This window comes from Chlamydomonas reinhardtii, chromosome 14, assembly GCF_000002595.2.
Source record: "Chlamydomonas reinhardtii strain CC-503 cw92 mt+ chromosome 14, whole genome shotgun sequence".
In the NCBI taxonomy this organism is placed as follows: domain Eukaryota; kingdom Viridiplantae; phylum Chlorophyta; class Chlorophyceae; order Chlamydomonadales; family Chlamydomonadaceae; genus Chlamydomonas; species Chlamydomonas reinhardtii.
Window position 1 is genome coordinate 3,950,719 of NC_057017.1, and position 17,171 is coordinate 3,967,889.

The following is a 17,171-nucleotide window of genomic DNA, read 5'->3' on the forward strand; positions in this document are numbered from 1 at the left end:
TACTTCTGATGCAAAAGCTGCATCGAGCCTGGTCCATTTGGTCCAAGTTTTTGACAACTTTGTGAGTTATGTACCTGAGTTGAGCTTGCAGGGACGCTAGTAATACATCGAGAGTCGAGTTTGGTAGAGACGGAGACGGCAAGCTTCCTGGCCTTTGTAGGAGGCTCACGGTGACATAGGCCATCTTTGTCGCCCAATTCTAAATCTGGCTGTGCATTCTCCCGTTATTGAACTCGAGTAAATCACCATAAGCTGGAACGGCTGCGGGAGCCGCTTGCGGGCGAGGCCCTCCGTGTGGCCTCGCCCGCATCCGTGGTTGGCAATTCACTTATATGGTAAGAACTATATGCAGAATCCCGTGGATGTATTTGAGCTGGCGGCAAACTCTGGACGCTTGCTGAACCCCGTGTCTTCTCTGACAGGCGTCGCCACACAGGCCGGCAAAAGCTGGCTGCAGCCCAGTCTCTAAAGAATTTCACTGAGGTGGTGAGTTGAGCGGCGTGGACTGGGTCTCCCCTGCCGTCGGCGCAAATTGGCTGCTCGGTGTGTGGCGAGGGGCAGCGCAGTGCGTTTGCGATGCACCGGCGCATGGCTCCACCAGCGATTGCTGCCTTCAGACTGCACATGAGCACTGGAGCGAGAGCGGTTCCTGCTCGCCCGCCCGAGTTTCGGCGGAAGGCCTTGTGGTGGTGTTGCGCGGCGTGTCGGACGCCTTGTGGTTTGGCCTAGCCCTGTCGCCGGCGCAGTCTCTGCTACCTCATCGCTCATTCCTCGAACCCTCCCGCCCCCGCCTGTCATCCCCCTGCACCTCACAGACGTCGCGCAGGAGCCGCGCCCGCAGCTTCCTGGCAGCCCTGGGCCATGTGGGACACGGCGCGGGCGCCCGCCTCACAAGCCAGTCCGATGTCGCCGGCCCCGCCGCGGCGGCCTCCGCGCGCGCCCGCCGATCCCACGTCACCGCAGCAACAGTGACTGCGCCCAGCTCCGAGGCGGGGGCGCCAGGGCAGCAGCACTGGGCTGTGTCGGAGCCGCGCCCGCGCCTGCAGCAGCTCCAGCAGCTTCAGCAGCCGCGGTCGGGGAGTGCGGGGGCGCGGGCGCCGGTGGGCCTGATGGCGCCGCCGCCGCGGCCCAGGCGACAGGTGGGCCGGGGCCCTGCGTGCTGTGAGCTGTTAGGGGTTGTGAGCGCGTGACTTTTTGGGGGGTGCGCGTGTGTATGTGTTTGCGTGCATCGGGTGGCCGCGGCCTGCCAATGTGTCAGCCAAGCACACGACCCGTGGCGTCGACGTTGACGCCAGCTGGGGGCATGTCTTAATCCTAATCTCCTCTTACATCGCTGCCCGGCATGTCCACACAGACCGACATGGCGCACCAGCAGCACACCGGCGGCGCCCCGCACGCCGGCGCACAGAACCTGTCAGCCGCTGAGCCCTACCCAGTCGGCCCCACGTCCCGCCGCCTGTGGCGCCGCCGCCTGCCGCCCGCCGCCGCGCCGTCGCCGCCGCCGCTGGTCGTCGCCCGTAGCGCACGGCTGATGGAGGCTATGGAGGCGGCGGCGGCTGCCGCGCCTGGGCTCCGGGCCCGCGGGAGCGCCGTCGCCGCCGCCGGCAGTGGCAAGGGGCTGGGCGGCAGCAGTGGCGCAGCAGGAGGCGAGGGCGAGGGCGGGAGAGGCAGCGCCGGCAGCCCCACGGCTCGCGCCGCCGCGGCCGCCAGCCTGCGTGTGTCGTATGACGGCGCCGCTAGCTCCTCCTCCGCCGCCGCCGCCGCACGCCGCCGCGCGCCGCGGCCGTCGGGCTTCCCATCTGAGCCCTTCGACGGCAGCGGCGCGCCGCCGGGCCGCCCCACTGCTGGCTCCTCAGGCCCCGGCGCCCGCGGCCCGCAGCCGGAGGTGCACCCGCCCGAGCAGCAACAGGGGCAGGAGGGAGGGCAGGAGGGAGGGCACAGCCGCCACGGCGCCCCCACGGACGCCGGGAGCGGCAGTAGCAGCACCACCCACAGCGCCCACACCAGCGCCAGCGGGGCCGGCAGTAGCAGTCCCGCCGAGGGTCGGCTGTTCATCGCCATTCGCGACCAGGCGCACAGCCTGACCGACCTGCGCCGCCTGCAGTCGGGCGCCGCCGCCGCCGGCTGCCTGCTGCCCGCCCACATGCCCGCGCTGCTGGCCGCCGGCGCCAAGCTGCTGCTGGCGGCGCCGCCGCCAGCGGCAGCGCCGCCGCCGCCACGGCGCCTGACTGTTGGTGCAGCCGCAGCCGCCTACGTGGATGACGCCGCGGGTGAGCAAGGGCAGGAGCTGCTGCCAGCGGTTCAGGCGCAACAGGCGGCCGCGGCCGCAGCGGAGGCCGACCTGTCCTACCTGTGGGAGCTGGCCGGCAGCTGCCTGCGCCTGGGCCGCGCGCGCGAGCTGCCGCCGCGCAGCCTGTCCACCGCCCTGTGGGCTGTGGCCAAGGCCGCGCCCCGGCTGGAGCCCCTGCGCGCCGCGGCTACTGCCGCTGCTGCCCCTGCAGCCGCTGCTACTGCCCCTGCAGCGACAGCGACACCGGCGGCAGGCTCTCCCGCCAGCTCCGCCGCCCCGACGGCGGCGCGGCTGCCGGGCGGCGGCGAGTGGCGGCGCTGGGCGGGCGCTATGCTGGCGGCGAGCCAGCCGGCGCTGGGTCGCTTCAGCGGCCAGGACCTCAGCCTCACACTGTGGGCGGTGGCCACACTGGACGCAGCGCTGCCGCTGCAGCAGCACCACGGCGGAGGAGGGGGAGGGGCGCGGACGCATGAGGCGGCGCCGCCGCCGCTGCTGCCGCCCGGCTTCCTGCGCGACGCGCTGGCGGCGGCGGGGCGGCGGCGGCTGCTGGCGGCGCTGTCGCCGCAGTCCACCGCCAACACGCTGTGGGCGCTGTCGGCGTTGCGCTTCCAGCCGCCGGCGGCGTGGCTGGCGGCGCTGTGCGAGGCCACCGCGCCGGCGCTGCACGGCTACGAGCCGCAGGCGCTGGCGGGCGCCGCCGCCGCCCTGGCGCGGTTCGAGTTCGCGCCGCCGGCGGCCTGGCGGGCGGCGTTCCTGGAGCGATGCATGGCATTGTGGCGGGCGGCGGCGGCGCCGCCGCCGCCAGCTGCTGCCGCCGGGGAGCGGGAAGGCGGCGAGCGCTGGCGGGGTCGCGGCGTGGGCCGGGGGCGGCGCTCGCAGCCCGCGCTGGAGCCGCAGTCGCTGGCGCTGCTGGCCTGGTCCACGGCGCGGCTGGGTCTGGCGCCCGGCGGCGAGTGGGTGGCGGCGCTGGCGGGCGCCGCCGCCGCCGCCGCGCCGCGCCTGAACGGGCAGGATGTGGGGCACCTGGTGTGGGCGCTGGGCGCGATGCGGTATGCGCCGGCCGGCCCCGAGGCGGCGGCGCAGCTGCAGCGGCTGCTCGGCGCCTGGGAGCGCTGCTGCGGCGCCGGTGCGGGCGCGGGCGCGGGCGCGGGCGCGGGTGCGGGTACCGGGGGCGGTGCGGGTGCCGGCATGGAGCCGCAGCAGCTGGCGGCGTGCCTGGTGGGCTGTGCGCACATGGGGCTGCAGCTGCAGACAGAGGAGCAGCACCAGCAGCAGCCGGACCAGCAGCAGCAGCAGCAGGCAGCAGGTGCAGCAGGCGGCACGGCGCTGGCGCTGCTGCCGCCGGCGCTGGTCGGGCGCAGCCTCACGCTCATCCTGGGCCCCGCCGGCTCCAGGGCGGGCGGCGGCGGCGGCGGCGGGGGGCTGGAGGTGGCGAACGCGCTGTGGGCGGCGGCGCGGCTGGGCTTCCGGCCCCCCTCGGGCTGGATGGCGGCGGCGGTTGGCCGGCTGGCGGCGGCGGTGGAGGCGGAGGAGGCGGAGGAGGCGCGCGGGGGGCAGCTGCAGCTGCACCAGCACCCACACCCACAGCAGGGAGACTCTTACTCGTACTACAGCAGTAGTAGTAATGGTGCCGGCGGCGGCGCGGGTGCCGGCGGCGGTGGGCAGGTGGGCGTGGGCCCGCAGGAGCTGGCCAACAGCTGGTGGGCGCTGGGGCGGCTGCGGTGGGCGCCGCCGCCCGAGGCCGCCAGCTGCCTGCTGCGGCGGCTGCTGGCGGCGGCGGCGGCGGGCGAGCTGCGCGGGGGGGAGCTGGCCATGGCGCTGTGGGGCGTGGGGCGGCTGGGGCTGGTGCTGCCCAAGGTGAGGAGGGGGAGGGGGAGGGGAGGGGGCTGCAGCGTACAGCGTGTGTGTGTGTATGTGGGTGGGTGGGTGTAGGGTATTCGTTAGCTGTTGGTTGAATGGGCCGGTAAGTGTATGCGGCAGTTAACTGGGTCGGCAGTGTCTTAATGCGCTGGGGCGGCTGATGTTGTTGTGTTGAAAGAGCAAGGGCACGGGAAGGGTTACAAACAAAGCCCCTTCCGCTCCCCCCAGATTGTCTACCGTCTACCACTCCCTTACGTAATCGTGAATGTAACCCCCCCCCCACTCCCTCGGCCCCCTTCCCTCGCCCCCCACAGCCCCTGCTGGACCGGCTGGTCGCCATCGTGCGGCAGCTGGCGGCGGCGGAGGCCGACCTGGCGGCGGCGGCGGCGGCGGCGCCAGGCCCACCCCAGCCAGCCGGAGCACCCGGCGCCCCCGCGACGGCTGCGGCTGCGGCTGTGGTGCCGGCTCGCACGCTGGTGACGCTGCTGCGGGCGCTGTCCGGCATGGGCGCCGCCTCGCAGCGCAGTACCGCCGCCGCCGCGCTGGAGAGGTCCCTGCGCGGCTGGGCCGCAGCCGCCGCCGCCATGCGCGCGGCGAGTGGCACGAGGAGCAGCGGCGGCGCCGCCGCCGCTAGCTCGCTCCCGGCCTCTGCTGTCGGGGGTGCAGAAGAAGCCGTTGTGGCGGCGGCGGCCGCGGGTGCTGCCGGCACTGAGGCGCTGGGTCTGTCGGCGGCGGCGGCGGCCGCCACTGCTGCGCCGGCCAGCCCCCGCCAGGTGGCGATGGCGCTGCAGGCGGCGGCGGCCCTGGGCGTCACGCTGGAGGGCGGCGGGCGCCGCTACGGCCTGGCGGGCGCCGTGGTGGCGGCGGTGCGGCACGTGCTGCTGGCGGCGCCGCCAGGCGCCGCCGCCGGCGCCGCCAATACGTCCGCCTCGGAGGCGGCGGCGGCAGCGGCGGCGGCGCCTCTGTCGGGTCGTGACCTGGCCATGGGTCTGGCGGCGCTGGCGGACATGCGCGCCGTGCTGCCGGCGGCGGCGCTGGCGGCGGCGCTGCGGCGGCTGGGCGAGCTGTGCGCCGCCGCCGACGCCGCCGCGGGCTCTGCTGCAACAGGCGCCGCGGTGCGGGCCTCCCAATTGCAGCCGCAGGCCGAGCTGCTGTCGACGTCGGACCTGGCGCTGTCGCTGTACAGCCTGGGCCGACTGTTGCAGGCGCACACCGCCGCGCGGCAGGAGGCATGGGTGGCTGAGACCCAGAACCGCGCCCTGCGCCTGCGGCAGCAGCAGCAGCAGGCAGCAGGCGCTGGTGAGGATGTGGGCGCGACTGCATTGCAGCCGGAGCAGGGGCAGCGGCAGGGGCAGGAGGAGCCGCGAGCGGCGTTCCCGCGGCAGTGGGAGGCGGCGCTGCGGCACCGGCCCGAGCTGGCTGTAGCAGCGGCCTCGGTGCTGGGCCACCTGCAGCGCCGCCTGCTGCTACAGCCACAGCCGCTGCCGCTGCCGACTGTTGCCGCCGCCGCTGCTGCTGCTGCAGCCCAGGGCGGCGGCCCGGTCAGGGGCGCGGTGGAGGCGGGCTCTCGCGGCGCGGCGGCTGTGGTGTCCGGCCGCGACCTGGTGCAGCTGCTGCAGGGCCTGGCCGCCACACGACTGGGCGCAGCGGCGGCGGCGGCGGCGGAGCCAGTGGAGCCGGCAGAGGCGGCGGAGCAGCAGCGGCTACCGCAGCAGCTGCAGGCGCAGCGGGCGGCGGTGCGGCGGCTGACGCCGCGGCTGGCGGGCGTCATTGCCCGCCACCTGGCACACCCGGCCGGCGGCGGTGGCGTGGGCGCTGCGGCGGCGCCGCCGCCGCTGCCGCTGGGCGCGGCGGCGGCCGCCTGTGCGGCGCTGGCGGCGCTGGGTGGCGAGCTGCGCCCGGCGCTGGCGGCGCTGCTGCTGCGGCGGCTGGCGGCGCGGGCGGAGGCGCTGCCGCTGCGGTACAACAGCGGGCCGCGGGGCCGCGACGGCGGCGGGCGGGGCGAGGGCGATGATGAGGAGGGCCAGGAGCAGGAGGAGGCGGTGGTGGCTCGGCAGCTGCAGGCGGCGGCGGAGGCGCTGACGGGCATGGCGGCTCTGTGGGTGGTGCGGCGGCAGCGGAGGCGGCAGCGAACGCGGCCGCGCCGTTCTGTTGGTGGGGTGCGAGAGGATGAGGAGAAGAACGAGGAGGAGGAGGGTCGCAGGGCATTGCCGGACGTCCGCACGCGCGGCGGGCGCGCAGCGCTGCGCGCGGCGGCGCGGGCGGCGGCGCCTGGCGCGGTGGTGTCTCTGCGGCGGGAGGCGGGCCGGCTGCAGCAGCTGGCGGCGGCGCGGCGGCGGTGAGGCGGCCGGGCTGCCTGGGTGGGCTTGCTGTGTAGGTGTGGGGGCGTTGGTCCTCAGGTGGTGGTAATGAATGCAGATACAGTCAGGTGCAGGTCAAAGCTGTTGGTTGGCTGTGTCCGGGTGAAGAGAAGGCTGGAGGCATGCTGTGGGGACATTGTTTGGTTGTGGGTGGATGTTTTTTGCGCGTGCCCGGATTTAGGCATACTGGCGGCATGCGGTGTCAGAGGGGGGGCTTAGGACAGTTAGGAGCCGTTTGTACCGTTCGGTACGTAGTACTAGCCAACAGCTGGACTATAGTGTGGTTTTGAAGTGTCAGCTTAGCCATTGTTCCTACCAGTGTCCTACTGGTGGTCCGCTTACCTGCCTGACCACCTATCAAAAGTGCTATTAAGACTGACGATGCGAAGCCGAGAAAGCCAGCAGTGATTGTGAGGTGTGCACAAGGCGGGCGCGTTACGGATGCTGCCACGTTTTGCGGGGGGTACGTTGGGCGCCAGTCCTGCCGCGTGTTACCGAGCCAGCATGTGCGCGTGTTTTTGTGTCGGTGCCGCTAAGTTAATTTCTTTGGAGCTGGATACGTTGGCGGGCATGGGAGTCTTTGTGGTGGTGTAATCAATGCTCCCTGCGTGCCGGATTAGAGCGTGCGGGCGTCTGAGCCGCTAAATGGATGCGTGTTGCGGCCACCGGCTGGCTCAATGCCTTAATGCAAACCGTGTACGCCGTACTTCATGTACACCGAGCCACCCCCCATATCTACCGACGTTCGTGGCTGGGGACCGGGATAGCATCGAATGATAGAAGTTGCTTTTAGGGTGTGATGCTGACAGGTCTGTCATTACACACTTGGTGCCGCACTGCGCCTTGCCTCCTCGTTAGTGCGGGGCAAGCCCTCAACAGCCGCCGCATGCCCGCACACCTTGATGGGGCACAGACAAGGCAAGGTCTCGTAACAGTTGGACGTGTTTTATTACTATCTGTCATTGCCAAGCAAAAACGCACCAGCATGTCTGATGCTGAGCTTAAAGGAACCCGCCGCGGCGAGGCACGCCGCGCGCAGCAGCAACATGCTGGCAAGCTTGCGAAGACGTCCACAAGTAAACCCAACATGGTGAGCCTCGTATTGGCTGTGGAGAGGTTGATAGCTGCGCGAAAGCATGCTGCAAGCTGGACTGCAAGGGTTGCGAAAGTGCGACACCGACATGCAGAACACCGACACACTCACGCCGCGATATGGGGCCTGGCACAACCACACAGGCTGTGAAAAACGTTTCCGGTCTGCTGGACCTGCTGTCGGGAAGGGAGCCTCCAAAGTGCAGGTATGAATGCAAAACGCTTGCCAACCGCAACACGACTTGGTGGATGCTTTGGATGGACCCATAACAGCAACCATTTACGTGAATTTGCGTCTCCTTAGGCGGGCTGAGACTGGCCTGGAGCTAGGGACCGCGGAAGCCACGCTGGAGGACATGCTCGTGGCCGGCGGGCGTCCGCTGCGACGGCAGAAGACTGCGATCGGGGTGACACGGCGCTTCACTTGATGGTCAGTGGGCAATCTCAGTTTACAACCGCGCGCGTTCGGCCCTTGTCCTGCCTCCATCCCATCGCGAACTTGCGCCCCCCCCCCCCTGCCCGCCCGCCCCGCGCCTGCCCCTCCCCCATCCGTGCAGGTGAAGCGCTGCCTGCGGCGACAATATTACCCAGACCCGCCACAGGTAACCTCAGGCTTTGAGGCGGGCAGGCGGGATGTAAGACAGGGATGCGTGCACGCCCGTGCATGCCCGGCCGCTGCACACGCCGCATGGTATGAATGAATGTATGGTGCCCCGCAAGCCGGCCGGCCGCAAATGCACATGCACTCAAACGAATGGAAGGGCAGCCGAGCCGCATGCGGCTGCGCGCTCCTACCTCGGCATGCCAGCTACACATGCTTACCGTATCACCCCCCCCCCACACACACACACACACCGCCCCACCCAACATTACATAGCAGGCGCGCCCGGCTGCGGATGGCGCCTGCCAGCACTCAAGGCGGGCTCGGTACTTGAGGAGGGCGCTGCCGGTGCTGCTGCAGGTGTGCGTGAGGATGGGTGTGTAGTACAGCACAGCACAGCACAGCACAGCGTCTCGTCATTGTTGCAATCGGTCAATCGGTAGCGCGTGTTTGCATGTCACCGCAGCTGGTGCTGATCATCGGCGCAGCTGCCTGCACATGTGCCGATCCCTAACTCTGCTTTTCATCGCTCTGTTGTTGTGTGTCTGCATGATGCGACAACCGTCCCTCCCCTCGCTTGCCATCTGTCATAGGAATGAACTCCCCTCCGCTCCCCCATTGCACGCCCACACACACGTGCATCTACAGGCCGGTTTCGACCCAAACACCCCAGACGCCAAGGGCCGCACCGCCGTGCAGCTGCTGCGCAAGGGCCTGCAGCACAAGCGCTACAGCGAGGAGCGCGGGGCGGAGCTGCGGCGGGCCGGCCGCCGGGCGGATGCAGCGGGGCTGGCGCGCATGCGGAAGGCCATCCAGCGGGCGCTGGCGGCGTGCAGCAGCAGCAGCGGCAGCAGCAGCAGCGGCAGCGGTGGAGGAGCAGGAGGAGCAGGAGGAGGAGCAGGAGGAGGAGCAGGAGGAGGAGGACGGGGAGGCGGTGCCGCCGCCGACACCGGCGGTGGTGGCGGCAGTGCTGAGAAGGAGCGTAAGCAGCAGCAGCGCCAGCAGCAGCGCCAGCTGCGGGTGGCTGGTGGCGGCGCGCCGAAGCGGCAGCGGCCCCCGCCGCCTGCTGCTGCTGCTGGGGAGGGTGAGGGCGGCGGCGGCGAGCGGCCGAAAAAGGTGCTGCGGCGCAGCAGCCCCCCGCCGCCCGCCTCACCGTCGCCTGCTGCTGCCTCACCAGGTGCGGCGGCGGCAGGCGGCTCGGCGGCGGCGCCAGATGCGCCGTGCAAGCGGGCACCGCCGCCGCCGATGACCAGGGCGTGACGAGCGCTACAGCCAGCTGCTGCTGGCCGCCGCCAGTGCTGCCGCCGCCGCCGCCGCCTCATGTGGCACAGGCGGCGCAGGTGCAGCAGGTGCAGCAGCAGGTGCAGCAGCAGGAGGGGGGGGGGAGCAGGAGGAGGCGGAGGAGGAGGAGGAGGAGGCGGAGGTGGGGCCCGCTCCGGTGCTGGGTTTCAGCCGCCAGTACAGCAGCACACGTGTGACGGAGCTGCCTTTTGAGTTCACCAGCTGGATGTGCCGGCAGCCGGGCTTGTTCGTGGGCAGGCCGGAGACGCTGCGGCAGCTGCTTGTGTGGAGGGTGGTGCGGCCGGTTGCGCCGGCAGGCCTGCCGCTGACGCCCATTGCGGCAGCAGCAGCCCGCTGGTCCGACCAGGAGGCGGCGGCGGCGGCTGAGGCGGCACTGGCGGCGGCAGCAGAGGATGCGGCCAAGACCTACGTCACCGGCTACGAGCCGGTGTGGCGGCCGCAGCCGGCCACGGAGGCCGAGCTGTGTGAGGCGAGGGCCGCCGAGCATGAGTTCGGCACCCGCTACTTCGGCTGCCGGCTGAGCTGCCTGCCTCATAGCTACCTGGAGTGGATGTGTGCCGGCCACGTGCAGTTCTGGGACCTGTCCCAGCCGTCCAAGCGGCTGCTGCTGCGGCGGCTGGAGGTGCTGGGGCGGCTGCGGTATGACACGGAGACGGGCCGCGTGGAGGTGGCGCACTAGCTACTAGCTACTAGCGGTGGGTGATGGGCGCGAGGGCACCTTGGCCCGAGAACGCCCGCTTTGGTTGCTTTCAGGTGCTGCAGGCGCGGTGGTTGGCCTGGGCGCGACGCTAAGTTTTTTGTGTTTTGGCCGGCGGATGGGCCCAAGCACCTATAGTGCTAGCATCTTGCTTACGTACGGGTGGTGGATAGCGAAGAGCGCCACAGAGTACGCTGCTGGGATCACTTCTGCCGCTGTAGGCACAGCTGTAGGGGACCATGACCCTGCACGACCATCCTCAATTCCGCTGTGGGCACCCCAGCTATGTTCGGGCGCCGAGGTACAAAGTCGGAATGTCGAGTAACCGTGGCGATCTAAATGGTATGTAGGATATGTGCATGATGCGGTGTCTGGCCGATAGCTAGGGACGGCCGACTGGGGCCAGAGAGGACGGGCCAGGGACGGTACCCCAAATGGACGGCAATTAAGTGGGGGTTGTGCTGGATATGTACCAACTATGCATTAGGTTGACGTTGCAGCGAATGTGGAAGCAGGGGGCGTCGGGGATGGTCGGGTAACAGCCGCGGCAGGTGCCGAGGGGTTGCAGGTTGCATGTCAGCGATATCGGGGTAAGAGCTGGACTGCATGTCATTACATAGCCATCAAATCGGGGCGCCGGTTTGGTTAAGAAAGGTTGAGCTCGGACAGCACCTGAAAGGTTGAGCACGGACGCATACGCGCACAGGCGCTGTATGCAACTTTGACCGGCGAGCTGCGATGGAAATACGCCCGCGACGCTTCTATTGGCCTAATACGCATACGTTCTATTGGCATGGAGAAGTCTTGCAGCGAATGCGAGCATATCGAGAGAAAAGAACGGCGACATGAGGTCTTTCGATGCTACACGCTTTCCTTCATTCGGTTAACTGGCACAGCTCGCCAGAGTGCAGTATCAAGCTTCAAGCACAAATTATAAATTCAAATAGCTTATGATGGTACATTAAAGCCCAGGCGATGGCTTGGGTCGGCCTGCGCGTGCCTTTAGAGAAATGGCTGGGGCCTACCGGAGCAAGCCGATTCACCGATGAGGACCTGCGCCGGCTATGGGAGGGTGGCTATGAGACGCTGGAGGACCTGCAGATTGCGAGCCAGGCGGGTCTCGAGCGGGCCAGGTTGAGGCCGGCGAGGGCGGACCAGATTATCCACGCTCAAGGTGAGGTCCGCAGAGCTGGCATGCTCTGGATATGGATGATGTAACTGCCGTGCGGGGTTTCGAAATGACGGGAATGTATGGGACGGGACAGGGGATGCAGGCCAGGGGAGTTCAAGAGGCTGCCCAGGGTATGGAGGCCAGGGGGGGGGTTGGCCAGGAGGCTGGCTAGTGGCTGGGCTCAACTGTCGATGACGATCTGCATCCGCCATAGCCTCGCGTCCCTCGGGCTCTGGCCCTTGTTAGCAGGGCGTGATGTGCTCTGCCCTGGTGATACTGACTGCCTGCATTGCCTTGTGATCGCAATCATTTTGTGCAGGCGCAGCTGCTGGCACAACAAGAGCTGGTGAGTAGGGCTTTGCGCGAAGAGTAGCGGGGAGGTCACGACACGCCGCAGCGCAGGGGTGGTCGCTGGGCAGCGGTGGTGCACAGTGAGGTTGGGGGCAGACGCCAGCTTTGTTTGTCGGTTGAGGCGCTGCGTGCTGTTCCTCCCCGTCCATGAGGCTGCATCGGGCACATGCAGCCTTCCAATCTGCGCATGCCTTTCATTTAGATCTGCACTCTGTTTGGATGTACGTTTTGGTCGCTTTCAGGTGACGCAGGCGCGGCGGCTGACCTGGGCATGGGGAGCGCGGCCGGGGCCGGTGAGTTAGGTGTGTTTTTGCTTGGCCTGGGAAAAATCGGCAGATCTAGCACTACGCGATGATTAACTACGTACTTGACGGAGCTGAACAGCGCGCACACGCCCAGAGTAGGGACAGTGGGTACTGGGGAGGGGTTTCACAACGGAGGAGTCACCCAGGGTTTGACCAGGGCGGGGAGACATCCTCCCCTGGATGGGACACGCTCTCCTCCCGCACACGCGCACACACACACGCACGCACGTACGCACACACACATACTATGATAGCTGAGCTACGGCCCCTTCAAGCCTGCATGGCTGGTTGGCAATTGTGGAATCTGACTAATCTGACCCCTGCCTGTGTGTGTGGGGGGGACCTTTGTCTGTGGACACAACCGCTGACAGGGTGATTGGCTATCTTGCCTCTAATCATTTACGATGGCGACGTTTGCTGTCCTTTCCACGAAGTCCTCCTCTCCACGACACCCTCCTCAAACAGCTGAAAGCCGTCCGTAGTATGAATTCTGATCTTAGATGCTTACCTTACTTGGTCTCACGGGAATGCTGGCATGGGGTGCACGAATGGTCCCACAGGATCAGATAAGCGGGCATAGAGACTACGATGGCAGTCAGTGGGGCTTTCGAGGCTTTTCACGTGATGTGTTGTTGAGGTTCACTAAGGCATGAAACGCGCAGCGGAGTGCATGTCGTAATTTGCTTGTACCTCCCGGTTCTGCAGGCGCGGCAGCTTCCCAGGGCGCAGAGACCGCGGTGGGAGCTGGTGAGTGTAAAAGGTATCCTGGCTTAGGGATTGGCTTACCGGCAAATGTGCCTAAGCACAATACGCTGGCCGTCGCGGGGATCCACTCGCCAGAGGTGGATTTCTGAAGGGCACAGCTGCACGGGACCGTGATTATCCTCAAAGCGCGTTGGGGTGGTGTTTGTCCGCAACCTTGAACTGCATTCTCACTGGGTCCTTTCTGCTTTCCTCGCCCTGCAGGGTCGCTGCCGGCTGCTACTGGTGAGCATTTCCACGAGACTGTAGGGTCGGTATCGGCGCGCGGTTTGTTGCGGACCGGCAGCAGATTGGGCCCACCGTGAATGGGGGCGGGTTGGTAGTTGCCGGGGGCTGCGGGGCGCGGCGGGGCACGCTCCGTTCCGCGAAACCTTCCTCAACACAACGGACAGCCTTGCGCAGCCTGAAATCGGTCCCTCAGACGGCCTGACGGGAGAGGGCTGGCGAGGCCGTGCACAGCGCCCCTTGAAACAGAGGGCGGGCTTGTATGCGTTCTGGAAACAATTTCGGGCGGGAAGCTGTATTTTGTAGCCCCGGCTCGGGCGCACGCTGGCGGCATTCTAGTGCCAACCTGCATGTGCCCCTTCCCCTGTAACAGTGTCGGGCGGCCTGGGCGTGAGGAGACGGCTGGTGGTTGCCAGGCCTCTGCTCATTAGGGGATTGGCACAGTAGGGGCCCGCGGTGGTTGTACACGTACAGTGGCAGAGGTGGCTGGCACCTTCAACCAGTTCAACCTCTGCTAGAGCTGCGCGAGCCTTAGTGGCAACGGATTGCTTACATCTCCAGGGATCCATGCTGCGTCCCCTGCAGACTGGCCGCCTACAGCTGCCGGTTAGCATTTACATGATGCTAGAACTTGGAATTGACAGCTGCAACGGCGCACATTGAACCCGATGTCAGCCTGACGCATTGTGCCAGCACTTGTGAACGGTGGTCATGGCGCCTGGCGTACAATCAATTGCTTACATAGTCCCCTTGGCTGCTTCCGTATTTCCGCGTTCGTCATTCATTCACTCCTTCTTTCATTCAACAGGCGTGGCGGCAGGGCAGAGCTTAGGAGGCGCCGCAGACGCTGGTAGGTGCTGCCGACTTGTTTGTTAGTTGCTTGGATTGGCGCCTGTCGGGCGCGGGTCAGGGGGCCTCAGCGGCGGGGCTCCCAACAAGGAGCTGGAAGACCCCTGCAGCTGCAGTTTGTCGTGCGAGTGAGTTAATGTGAGGGGCCATGCTGCAGCGATGCAAGGCGCAATGCCTACGATGTTGGCCTTCTCCAGTCGCAGCATAGACCAGGAGGCTTGCGTAGTATTGTTGAGATCTTTTAGGGCCTAGCAGGGGACCCAGGGCCACACGCGTCCTTTGCCCTGCAGGCTACTTCGCGGACCTCTTCCCATCCGCCCTCTACTGCATGACCTTCACGCTGTACGATGGCGTCGACGTGGCCATGAGGCTTGTCTCTCACGCAAAGGCCAACGGATTCAGGTGGGCACCCTCAGGCCCATCATGCCGACCTACCCCTTTGGTGAGGCCCCACGGCGACTTCAAAGTAGTCTTCTGATGTCTGCTTGATTGCTGGGTTAGATCCCAAACCTGCCTTGCAAGTATTACTCAGGGGTCCGTGCTTGGGGCAAAGCCCATGCTCACATGTCTTTCCGTGTGCGAACGATGACGACAAGTTCTTTGTGTTGACTCGCATCAGGGGCGAGGTCGGGCACGTGTCGACATCGCGCTCCGACTTCACGTTCCTGCTCAAGACTGATGACGTGGGCAAGCAAACTCTGAAGGGCTTCGCAAGCTGGCTGGCGACGCAGGTGCCGGTCCGCGTCCCTTGCGCAGAGGCAAGTACGGCGTTTGCGAAAGCAGCGGAAGCTGACGCCGCGCGGGTGGAGGTGACGTCGGACCCATTCAACCCTCTCACCCGCGACCGGGAGCTGCTGGACATGTACAACCAGGGGCCGCTGACCGTCGTCTACGCTACTACGGAGGTGCGGGAGGCGCTGGAGAAAGCTAATAACACGGAAGCGGAGCAGCGGGAACGGCTCAGCAAATCCAGCCTGGGCGATTCGAGAGCGTCTTCGTCGCACGCCGAGTGATGGTGGTGTCATTTGGGCGGCTGGAAGCTGTGGGAGGCAACAAGGGCGGGGTAGTGGGCTTTTGGGGTTAGAAGGATTGGTGGCGGGCCAGCTGGTGGCGGCGGTAGGTGGTCACCGCCCCAAGCCCATTACCACCAGCTGTGGTGGCACGGATGCATGTGCGGAGCGGAGGGGGCGGACAGGGCCATGTCATGTCGATCGAGGAGGAGGAGGAGGAGAAGAGCGCCGCCCCGGCGCGCAGGTTAAGACCTGCCATGGTGTGATGAGTGACGTCTATGCAAATATGGCATGTTGATTTGTCTGGCGGGATGCTTTTGCCTAGACGTGATTGGACGCAACTTGGCGGGCGGTGCCTGTTCAAACCGAATCCAGCAACGTCTGGGAGATGAGGCGTTGTTTCGAAACCTTTGGCCTCAAACGGTACACGCGGTGTAGGCTTGGCCACTTGCCTCGTCACGGTAACTAAGGCAACCGGCACTCAGCCATGAGGACAAGTTGTATTCATACCAAACATAGAATCAAATCATGTTAGTGCCTGCGATACACGGATGCCGCACGCGGTACAGACGGCCGTATGCGCGCGCACACCAACCCGGGTTCACTTCAGTTTTGGGCACCGTCCCAAAACTGCACAACCTTTCGACCCGTCTTTAGACGTGGTAACACAGTCCGACGTGGAAACCAACCTTACCTACCCCCCCACAAATCGTTCAGGTTCACCGTCCGACAGTACTACCACTGCCGTACGGCCCTTCCCGTGTTGGTTACGGTGTCCAAGCAGCCGCACGGACAGTGCTGCTCATCGATCGAAACGTCAAGGCGGTGCGTGTGTGCATACACGTCGATGCATGCGTTATACCGGTGTGCGTGTCTGTGCATGTGCCCGAGCTTGCAACTTCGTGTGTAGAAATGAACAATCCTGGGAAACCCCGCCACACCAGTAGTGGCAGCAGAAGCCGAACCGCCTCCAGCCCCCCATTCCTTCCCGACCCACCGCCACCCCCTGCCCCCATGTACGTATGACCGCCGTCCACCCCCCCTCCTCCCCACCGCCTAAGCCTTCCCCTGCCGCCGCCCCACCGGCACACCCACAGCCTCCCCCTCCGCCAGCACCAGCCCCACCTGCCCAACCGGCCCCCCACCACCCCCCTGCCCCTCCTCCTCCTCCTCCCCTTGCTCCCCCTGCTCCCCCTCCGCCACCCCCTGCTCCTCCACGCACGTGGCCCAGCACCGCCAGCCCGCCGCCGCCGGCAGCAGCCGCACCGCCACGGCGCGCGCCGCCGCCGCCGCCGCCTGCGCGGGCGGCTGCAGCAGCGGCCGTAGCAGGGAGGCGGAGTGGGCGGCCAGGGCGGTGAGCAGGCCCAGCAGGAAGGCGGCGTTGAGGGCGAGGATCACCACACCCAGAGCCAGGTCCGAGCCCTGTTTGGGGGTGGGGGTGTGGGGTGGGGGCTACATTCATGACTAGTTAAGGAAGTGGTAAACGGTAGACCACCTTGCGGGGTAGGGAGAGGAGGTTGCAAGGCGGGAGAGGGGGAGGTGGGGAGGGGGAGGTGCGAGTGGAGTAAGGGGGAGGGGGCAGTGCCGACAGTAGTGGGAGTGGTGTGGATGGGCGGGAGCGGAGTAGCGTGGAGTAGAGGGGGTTGCGCGTGTAGGCGTTAGGACTGCAGGGTTTGCTAACTTTGCTTCGCGGCATCGATGGTGGTGGCGGGGGCGGGGGAGCTTGTGTAGCGCGCAAACACACACACACACACACACACACACACACACACACACACACACACACACACACACACACACACCACAAAACAAAAGCGCACCTGACTGAAGTTCATGGACGCCGCGCGGTCCATACCGAACAGCCTGTGTGTGTGTGTGGGGGGGGGGGGGGTTGAGCGCGCGGGGGTGAGGTAGCTTGACAGGGGGCAGGGGGCTGCCTGCACAGTACAGTGCAGAAAACGCATGAGAGCCCCACCACCACCAGTCGCCACCACCCGTCGCCGCCACCTGCCAGCGCGACAACCACCCGCCAGCGCCCTCACCCGAGCATGATGGTGACTGTGTGTGCGTGTTTGTGTGGCGACACGGGCAACCAGGGCGGCGACGGCGCGGGGCAGGGAGGGAGGGGAGCTGTCAGTGGGGATGGAGGCAGGTATGCCGACACGAACACGGACACGGACACGGACATGCCAGGCCCCATGGGCGGTCAGACGCCACACGCCTCACTGACCCCTCCTCCTCCTCCTCCTCCTCCTCCTCCTCCTCTTCCTCTTTCCAGCACAGTGGCGATGATTCA

General features: G+C 67.0%; 4 protein-coding genes across 5 annotated transcripts in view; 3 read left to right on the forward strand and 1 right to left on the reverse strand.

The window, feature by feature from the left end:
- The first annotated feature begins 5 nt into the window (after positions 1 to 5).
- On the forward strand, positions 6 to 7,467 carry CHLRE_14g633150v5 (uncharacterized protein). Its single transcript, XM_043070455.1, has 6 exons — positions 6 to 78; positions 239 to 335; positions 423 to 486; positions 816 to 1,139; positions 1,355 to 4,147; positions 4,465 to 7,467. The coding sequence occupies exons 1-6, from the start codon at positions 69 to 71 to the stop codon at positions 6,490 to 6,492; spliced, it is 5,316 nt and encodes a 1,771-aa protein (XP_042917128.1). The 5' UTR covers positions 6 to 68; the 3' UTR covers positions 6,493 to 7,467.
- Positions 7,468 to 7,515: 48 nt separating this feature from the next.
- On the forward strand, positions 7,516 to 10,957 carry CHLRE_14g633200v5 (uncharacterized protein). 2 transcript variants are annotated; one of them, XM_043070456.1, is made up of 7 exons: positions 7,516 to 7,600; positions 7,747 to 7,808; positions 7,907 to 8,032; positions 8,160 to 8,204; positions 8,480 to 8,563; positions 8,852 to 9,380; positions 9,457 to 10,957. In XM_043070456.1, exons 3-7 carry the CDS (start codon positions 8,030 to 8,032, stop codon positions 10,182 to 10,184), a joined length of 1,389 nt encoding a protein of 462 aa, XP_042917130.1. In that variant the 5' UTR covers positions 7,516 to 7,600; positions 7,747 to 7,808; positions 7,907 to 8,029; the 3' UTR covers positions 10,185 to 10,957. The 2 variants fall into 2 exon arrangements, with proteins under 2 accessions (XP_042917130.1, XP_042917129.1); XM_043070457.1 differs by having other exon boundaries at positions 8,483 to 8,563.
- Positions 10,958 to 11,005: 48 nt separating this feature from the next.
- CHLRE_14g633250v5 (uncharacterized protein) lies at positions 11,006 to 15,867 on the forward strand. The gene is made up of 8 exons (XM_001692695.2): positions 11,006 to 11,376; positions 11,693 to 11,719; positions 11,967 to 12,017; positions 12,735 to 12,776; positions 12,996 to 13,016; positions 13,825 to 13,866; positions 14,156 to 14,267; positions 14,485 to 15,867. Exons 1-8 carry the CDS (start codon positions 11,178 to 11,180, stop codon positions 14,876 to 14,878), a joined length of 888 nt encoding a protein of 295 aa, XP_001692747.1. The 5' UTR covers positions 11,006 to 11,177; the 3' UTR covers positions 14,879 to 15,867.
- Positions 15,868 to 15,889: 22 nt separating this feature from the next.
- The window catches only part of CHLRE_14g633300v5 (uncharacterized protein), a 38,906-nt gene continuing 37,624 nt past the window's right edge, over positions 15,890 to 17,171 (reverse strand). Inside the window, exons 51-53 of the mRNA XM_043070458.1 lie at positions 16,918 to 16,933; positions 16,696 to 16,738; positions 15,890 to 16,297 (exon numbers count right to left, since the gene is read on the reverse strand). Coding sequence (XP_042917131.1) covers positions 15,932 to 16,297; positions 16,696 to 16,738; positions 16,918 to 16,933 — 425 coding nt within the window. The 3' untranslated portion in view covers positions 15,890 to 15,931. The remainder of the gene's footprint in view (positions 16,298 to 16,695; positions 16,739 to 16,917; positions 16,934 to 17,171) is intronic.

Coding starts and splice junctions, on each gene's coding strand:
- CHLRE_14g633150v5 (XM_043070455.1), top strand. Junction 487..815: donor TAAAGAATTTCACTGAGGTG/GTGAGTTGAGCG, acceptor TGCACCTCACAG/ACGTCGCGCAGGAGCCGCGC. Junction 1,140..1,354: donor CGCCGCGGCCCAGGCGACAG/GTGGGCCGGGGC, acceptor ATGTCCACACAG/ACCGACATGGCGCACCAGCA.
- CHLRE_14g633200v5 (XM_043070456.1), top strand. Junction 8,564..8,851: donor CGCTGCCGGTGCTGCTGCAG/GTGTGCGTGAGG, acceptor GTGCATCTACAG/GCCGGTTTCGACCCAAACAC. Junction 9,381..9,456: donor GCCTGCTGCTGCCTCACCAG/GTGCGGCGGCGG, acceptor GCCGATGACCAG/GGCGTGACGAGCGCTACAGC.
- CHLRE_14g633250v5 (XM_001692695.2), top strand. CDS start 11,178: ATGGCTTGGGTCGGCCTGCGCGTGCCTTTAGAGAAATGGCTGGGGCCT. Junction 11,377..11,692: donor CCAGATTATCCACGCTCAAG/GTGAGGTCCGCA, acceptor CATTTTGTGCAG/GCGCAGCTGCTGGCACAACA. Junction 12,777..12,995: donor AGAGACCGCGGTGGGAGCTG/GTGAGTGTAAAA, acceptor CTCGCCCTGCAG/GGTCGCTGCCGGCTGCTACT.